This window comes from Lottia gigantea (genome assembly GCF_000327385.1).
Source record: "Lottia gigantea unplaced genomic scaffold LOTGIsca_3, whole genome shotgun sequence".
In the NCBI taxonomy this organism is placed as follows: Eukaryota; Metazoa; Mollusca; class Gastropoda; family Lottiidae; genus Lottia; species Lottia gigantea.
The window spans coordinates 1084958-1093769 of record NW_008708986.1 but is presented as its reverse complement, the minus strand read 5'-3'; the positions used below and the strand labels follow the sequence as shown (position 1 = coordinate 1093769).

At 34.0% G+C, this 8812-nt stretch overlaps 1 protein-coding gene across 1 annotated transcript in view; it reads left to right on the top strand.

Moving 5' to 3' along the window:
* Positions 1–7078: 7078 nt before the first annotated feature.
* The window catches only part of LOTGIDRAFT_153161 (hypothetical protein), a gene marked incomplete at both ends in the record, with an annotated part of 10189 nt that continues 8455 nt past the window's right edge, over positions 7079–8812 (top strand). Inside the window, 2 exons of the mRNA XM_009057089.1 lie at positions 7079–7274; positions 7651–7794. Coding sequence (XP_009055337.1) covers positions 7079–7274; positions 7651–7794 — 340 coding nt within the window. The remainder of the gene's footprint in view (positions 7275–7650; positions 7795–8812) is intronic.

Below are 8812 nucleotides of genomic sequence, written 5' to 3'. Positions count from 1 at the left end.
TGAATGTCTCCCGCACCGAAATACGTTTTAGGAGGATGGACATTAATTAAAGACATATTTGTTCAACATATATTTTTAATACGAAAGATTTAATACAAGGAGGAAATTTGTTGTTTGAGACAAAATTGGCCACTTTGGGGATGAGAGATGTTAGCGCAGAGAAGAAACCGTCTCCTTCGAATTTTTTTTGTTCGTGTTTTAAAATCAAAGACATTTTTAATGCGGTTATTTTATACTGTATTATTATTAGTGATTCTTGTCTGTGGTTTTGGGGTAATTTATAATACAGTTTGGAGGAATCTGTTATAATACAGTTTGGGGAGTCTGTTATAATACATTTTAACAGTTGTGTCTTTTCGGATATGACGCATTGAAAAAGCTGCGCATGCGCAGAAGTGAAATGCGTCATATCCGAAAAGACATATACTACTCAAGTCATATCGCAAACCCAGATTAAAGCTAATTATATATTTACAGGTAGTATAGTAGATATAACTGGTACATATCAATATACTATGTATATGTCAGGTTAGTAAATTTTATACACACACATAAAATTTGCGTCATCCATGTCTGTCCACAATTGCTCGTAAACACTCTAGTAGGCATAATTTTGGTGTATTTTGTGTAAGTGCTTATTATCACCCAAGGATGATCCCTATTGAAAATCAGAAAAATATCTTATAGGAATTTTTTGCCTTTTTCTTGAAAACGCGTTCGATTTTTAACTCTTCATGGCACAATTCTTAATGGGTTTTGACGAAACATGGTGAAATGATTTATTATCATCCAAGGATGAAAAATCGAAATATATTTAATATGAGTCATTGCCTTTGTTCAATTTTTGGTATGAAAAAATTCTAGAAGTTACCATTCTGGCCAGATTTCTTTTTTTGAAAAAAACTTGATAATATTATTCCAAAAAGTTGGAAAGGAGTGTATGACTAAAGGTTAAATATTTCATACTGGTGATTGTTATTGTACTACCAAATATTTTTTATCTAAAACCAAAGCTACTAGTGGGCGTATATAACCTTGCCTGGCAAGTTATCGTTAGAATTTGTACTATAGATATACAACTTTTTAAAATCATTTGAATATATCTTTGAATGCATTGATGGTGTGTAATAATAATGTAAAGGTACTCAAAGGTTCATTAACATATGTAGATAGTCTGTCTAAAAGCAAAATTAACAATTTTAAGCCTAATTTCCCTTTTGTTTGTTTCAGGTAGCGTTGTGATAGCAGCTTCGCTGGTGAGTTTCTGTATTCCACTATTAAAACCTCCAAACTCGCCGTTGATTGGTTACCATCCTGAACAAGAACCAATAGATATACAGATAAACGAAACGAGTTGAAGATTCTTACACGCTAGCTTTCGTGGTGTCTTTCGTGTGTCACCCACCTAAATAATACATAGCTGTATCTGATAAACAATCGATATAATGACCATCGAAACTGTCAGCTGTCAACTTGCTTTGGATCAAAATCTCTCATTATTGTGTCGCCTTGTAAACTGTTGATTAGAAATATGTTATAATTTGGATAGAGACGTTTCGTTTTCTTTTATTCAGATTTCAAGGGTGCTATCTATGGATTTTGAACGTGCATGGTGTATACGACGACTCGATTTATTGACCCATTCGAACGAATGAACTTGTTTTCCATGTTAGTCAGCCCGACCAGCATCACTAACAGGGAGAAACATGATTTGAAAAAATCCGAAGGTTAATACCTCCGAACTTATCCTGGATTGAATCCTGGCCACATATTCTCGAAACGATCTTAGCGCTTGTATGTCATAGAATCAATGTTAGAAGATAAGAACATGGGACATCCTAGCGCTAAGATCGTCTCATCACTGAGCTACCGCGACCCATGACATCGAATAACAACTTATGAAAAATGTTATGAAATGTGTCCACGTTCGCATTTTCCTTACAAGATATCAACTCTCATTATACATAGGATGAAAAATGTTCCCAATATTTTAGAATTATCGCCATGATTAGGCCTACAGATGGGAAATTATTGTATGCAAATCACTAGTTATGTTGAACAATTACTTACTCTCTTTGTAGTCTGTATTATGGGAAGTAACTTCTATTTTTCATAAAGTTATTCTAGTAGAAATTTTGAACTGATTTACACTCTTCTTATTACTCAAGAAAAATGCATCAGGTGTTAGAAATATTGTTATGGTCTGTATGAAATTGGATTATATTTTGGACAGAGAGAAGTTTTAGGATTTTGCCAAATATACGAAAGAAACGTGTATCTTTAAAAATGTGTGGCAAGGCCTTTTGTACAGTGTATTGTCGCAATACGAAAGGCAATTGGTAAATTTCAAGAGCAAGAATATGATTTATAAAAACATGCCCAATCTAGCAATCATCTATCATAATGTATATCAAGAATAATCCTCATTTCTTAACTATCGTGAAATTTTGGTTTTACCTTTATTGTTTGTATAGATATCAAAGTCTAGGTTGGCTAGATTCAATGTTGGTTGGTTGGTGATAAACGATGTTGGCGGTTCGAGGTCTGAATATCAACTGATTGATGGGCGTGACTTACATGACTTTTATACTGTGTGTGCGGCGGCCATATTTCTTCAACAAATATGGCCACTGATAGTATTAAATATGGCGGACAGGCGGTCGTAATATATTTTTATATATAATTAATTTTAGCCTAGTTAGAGCATGATAGCTTTAATGACTAACATGAACACATTTTTGGTCAAACGCTAGAAAAAGAGTTAACAATTTAGACTATAGTGATTTACCTCTTCATTGTCCTTTTGAAAATATCTCATTCAAATATTTGATTACACGTATTCTAATAGGTGATGAGTAGGCATTCACATCACATAAACACTTATTAGAAAGTCCACACCACACAATGAGATTGGGGTTGCCCAGCAGATTAGAAAGATTCGAATTTGCCAGGGAAAATAACCACTTTCATTTTTTAATTAACAACGTATACAACATATCGTTTCAATATTTTTTTATTAACAACATTCAATTTTTTTTTATCAACAACGTACACAGCATATCGTGTCCTATTATCAAGCCTAACCCTAATATCATAGCAATGCCATGATAAAAGACATTTGAATTTCGTTGTATGAAATGACTTACTATAAATAAGCTATTTTCGTACATCTATATTAAGTAATGTTGAGGCGGGATGTGGATATGGATATGTGGAATATAGCAGTAATTGGCACAAAGTCGCTTGGAAAGCAAGCGTGTGATTTTTATATTTTTTTTTTTTGTTTAAATTGTATTCGTCTTATAACCCACTGACGAAAAGTATTTTTTTCGGCCAAGTTTGAAAATTTAATTTCTATTTTAATTCTTAGAGGTTGAATTCCTTTAAAGGTGCAGTTGCACCATTTTGTTGGGTTGATTTGAGTCTTGAATATTTGTAAATAGTCTTCAGAAGTTCAAAAATAGCGGATGAATTTGGACACTCTTGGATTTAAAGGCTCAAATTTCGACGGTGAGCCGCGGGTTGAGGCATAGCTGAAAAAATCCCATTTCTGCGATTAAGGTACGGTTGGTAAAAAAAAATAGCGCCATGGGTCCTTTAAGTTGTCTGTACGTAAACGTCTATATAAATATAATAATAATCGTTATGGTCTAAAGCACACATATAGACATGTCTCCTAGTATCCCTAACCAGCAATAAACCATTATTTTTAGAAATTGTTAGATGCTTCTTAGGCATTTGATGCACCTCTTGGTCAGTATTATTATACAGCATTGGAATGTTGGCTAATAGAACAACAATGACAGAAAAGATTTCATAACATCACATGTATTCACCGAGTATACTGAAAGCTGTAGATATGTAACGAAAAACTAGCTAGTGAAATGCATTGACGTTAACCTACATGTCAAGTGTACTAGCTCTGATGGTCAATATCAGTATGCATAGATGTGTTTGTTTTGTGTAAAATATATATCGTTAAGGTCGTAATTTTAATGCGCCAACATGAAATGGGGGGGGGGGGGTGTATATTGTCGTCACCCTGTCCCTCAGTCGGTCCGTCCGTCCACAATTGCTCATAAAAACTCAAGAAAGACCAATTCTTGACAGATTTTGATGAAACTTGGTAATATTATTTAGTATCAGAAGAAGTGTATGTCTTAAGGTTGAATATTTCTTACTGATAATTGTTACTGTACTGCCAAATACTTTTATTTAAAATCAAAGCTGTCAGTGGGCGTATATGACCTTACCTGGCAAGCTATCTTCATAAATGTATTCTAAAAATTCAAAAATTGTAAATGTAGGGTTATTGGGTATGACAAGGCATCTGTCATACATCATCACTAGTGGTACAACAGGGGCTATCTAGCTAGGACTATCAACTTTCTTCCAACATGAGGCACGAAAGACTGGCCAATACTTAGTATCTCTTCAAAAATTCCATATATTATGATTACCATGAAAATTTTGAATTGAATGTAGAACACTACCGGTAACCAACATCCCCTTGGCAGTGACTGCTCACAAAACGACTTTTGAAATTATCCTTCCGCCTAATAATTATCTCACAGATGAAAATGTAAATTTCAGTCCTATTCTGATTCAAGACCAAATATTAGTCATATGAAGGTATTCTAAAATTCCAAAAAGGGAGAGAGATTGAAGGCTGTTTAGCAAGGGCTAAATTTGTACACACTCATTTGCATAAAATGTTTTAGTGGTCAGAGTCTTAAACACAAAAAGATTTTTCTCCCGTGCGCAAGTGGAGTCTCAGCCAATCACATGCCTTGTTAGATAGCACATTTAAAGAAATTGCGTCTATTATGGCAGACGAGAACGAGTTGTTACACATAAACATATATATCAACAGTCTTTTTTTCAAGGACTCTACTATGTAATCAAATCACTTCATTTGCAGACTTCTGTAATACAAGAAGAGTACCAAATGATACCAATGTATTGAACAGAAGTCGTAATAGCTTGATATTTTGATGATATTCTTGGGAATTCTCAATACCGTTACATAACTGTAAATTTTAGTGTTGAACGGATGCTGACTTACAGAGGTTGGACTTTATTCTCTTTATGACCTCTGTTAAATTATTATTAATACAACTGCCAATGTGATTACACATCTAGATGTTTGGTATGCTGTTAAAGGGGAGCAGTCGACATTTTCGGTGTTGATTTGGGTTTTGAATATATTTATTTAGATAGTCTTCAAAAGTACTAGAATCGCACAATCTCTTAAAATACACCTCAAACTAAAAGTTTCTCCTATTTCTATATATGTCTTTCCTATATATAGTAGAATCTCAAGAAAAGACAAGTCATCATTGTAACATTCAAACGAGGAAATTTCAGATCACACATGGATTTGAAGACTCGAATTTCGACATAAGATGTTAACACTACTACTGATTGGCTTAGCTAAATAATTCCCGTGACGAATATGTGACGAACGTGTCTCTTTGAGTGTAGTCAGCCAGTTTCAGGTTAATTTTAGCGACCTATATAGATCCTATCGTTCTGAATATTGAGCATTGCTATAAATTATGCTTCATATCCAAAGCTATACCCAAACAGTCTAAATGATTTAACCTAAATCGATGACACATGAAATATAAAATGGAACTGAACAATTAATGGAGCATGATTGAAGGCAACTCAGATAGTCAATAAAAATGCGTGGAAACTGCCTTGAATTCCAGGCTTCGCAGTAATTCTCTGGTTTTTTGCTACAGTTATTCTTAAAAATAAGTATTTGATATGATTAAATAAAAACATGTCCGTAATACTAGTTTTATTTAAATATATCAAAATGTGTGTGTGTTTTCATTGCTTTAAATTGGTGCATAATGTCACTTTGAGAAATATATCATTGAAATACGTAATGTATTCTAATACATTACATCGCTTAGATCTAACAGACTGTGACGCTTATTGTGCATAGAAAATTATCAGCGCGGAATTCTAATCAATAGTATCAAAAGGCATCCATTGTTCATGGTTTGTTCGCCTGTTTCCGTTCACACTTTGGTCGAGCAATGAAATAATGGAATATAAGATAAACTATTAGTGTTTGCTACTATTGACTTTTTTGTACGATGTTTAGATGTCGAGTCTCTGAAGACTGCTGTGAGATGCCGTGGTAAGTGGTATGCTTCATGGTTTCATACTTTAATCGTCAGGACTAAGAAATATCTTAAATGTTAACGGTGTACAAATAACAAAAAGAGACATCAATAGATTGAATATGTTAGATTTCGTGTTTTATTAGCAGTTAGTATGAATGAATGAATAGGATCAGGACTGACATCTATCGGGCGAATGTTTTAAGCTATGTTGGCGCAGTTACTTTAATCCTTTACTTTACAAAAATTGCAAACATAGAGAATGACCACAAATTAAGACTAATTTGTTTATCATGTTCACTTGATGTTGTGCTTAAAAGGATACAAACTCTTAGAATGGACATCAAGTTTAAAGTCTCAAACTTGGCCAATAAGATTATATATTCATCAGTTAAACCTACCAGGTGCCATGACTTAAGAATAGTATCCCTATATAAAACTATATATTCATTAAATTGAATAATTATTGAAACGCGCTAATGAACATGTTTCAAAATTACTTACTTTAATGAATTATTATTAAGTTGTATGGATTAATGGATTATAGAGGGTTCTTTCGTATAGCTATGACACCAGTTTGGTCATCCTATGAGGTAGTATACCTGTAATATCATACTATATCAGAGCGCGGACGTATGAGTAAACATATGTCTATAAACGGAAAGTAGCATGGATCGTAGTATTTTACCCGAAGGAAGGTTATTGAATAGGATAGGTGCTGTGTTCAGGTATATGTGAGGTGTTTCAGCCTAACTTGTATTATTCAGTTCCTGAGGCAATATTAACTTACAGTAAATATTTATTCATGCGGTTTTCTGGGGCAGCGTGATATAGTGATTTCTTCAGAATATTATTCAAAATTATCTCCTGCTTTTCTCATTTAATATCTGTTAGTACACCAGGCGATACTTTGTAACAGGTGATATAAATTATTAAGGAGAATGGAAGATGTTAATGATAGAGACGAAGGATGGGCTTGGATTGTTTTATTAGCAGCCTGTATGAATATTCTCTTAGGATCAGGTTTAGCTTTTATCGGTGGAATGTTTCAAGCTGTGTTTTTAGAACAATTTAAAGAAAGTGTTGCTTATACGGCTTGGGTTACTGCTTTATTCTCATCTCTCTTACAACTCACAGGTATGTATGCACCATTGTTTAATCGAACCATTTACATGAAAATCGTGGTATTGTTCTCAGTTTATGGATGACATGTGTGGTCACCAAGCACCCATACACTAAAACTGAAACCAAGTATATGGCTATGCATTTTTAGATAGTAGACATATAACCTATACACTCGACAAAATATAACCTCTATCCCGGGCAAGTTTTGATATACACAAAGCTGCACAACTAATATTCACGAAAGCTTGTGGTTACATGTCATATGACAGCTATGTTTTGTGTTTGTGTTTCATACTGATATAGTTGTGCGTGGAATTGTTGTAGCGAGTAATTTGTCGTACTTAAAGGTCTACTGCATATTAATGACATTATAATATTTATTATTCAGGTCCTCTAGCTAGCCTAGTAGCCAATTATTTGTCCTGTAGATCTTCTGTTATGATTGGATCTGCTCTGTTATCATTTGGCCTTATATTGAGTAGTTTTGCTAACAATATCGCTGTTTTAATGGTTACGCTAGGCGTCACTGCAGGTAAATATAAAAATACATTTGTCACTAGTTTACGATACGAGCTCGTTATAACGCTATATTGTATTTGCTATTAGGAAGATGGCTTACCAGACAAGGTAAACGTATGCCCATTTAGCAGGTTTGTTAAATCATTGCATATAATACCAAGTGGCAATAACTGTGAAACCATAGCTTTTATTGAACTCACAAACAGATTTTGACACCTCTTTACATGTCATATGTCCACCTTACCATAAATATAAGATATATATATTAAAAGCTTATAGAAGATATCACAACAGATATGGAAGGGAAGCTATATTACAAATGAACAATGACAGCAAATATCAGAAGGTGTCAACAAACTACCATTTTATCCTAAATGTCATGCTACAGATAGTGGAGTGAAATTTACCACACCCACAGGGCCTTTATCTAAATAATTCTATATAATAATATATATATTTTTATACGCCCACATGAAATGAGGGGCGTATATTGTCGTCACCCATGTCCGTCGGTCCGTCGGTCCGTCCGTCGGTCCGTCCGTCGGTCCGTCCACAATTGCTCGTAAACACTCTACAGGGCACAATTCTTGACGGATTTTAACGAAACTTATGTGTGTTCGCAATCACCCAAGGATAAACCCTATTGAAAATCAGCGAAATCGAAAAATATTTAGTATGAATTATTGCCCTTGTTCTTGAAAACGTATTCAATTTTTAGCCCATAAACACTCTAGAAGGCACAATTCTTGAAGGATTTTAACGAAACTTGGTATGAGTGTTCGTAATCACCCAAGGATAAACCCTATTGAAAATCAGTGAAATCAAAAAATATTTAGTATGAATTATTGCCCTTGTCATTGAAAACGTGTTCAATTTTTAGCTCGTAAAGACTCTAGAAGGCACAATTCTTGAAGGATTTTAATGGAACTTGTTATGAGTGTTCGTAATCACCCAAGGATAAACCCTATTGAAAATCAGCGAAATCAAAAAATATTTAGTATGAATTATTTCCCTTGTTCTGAAAACACGTC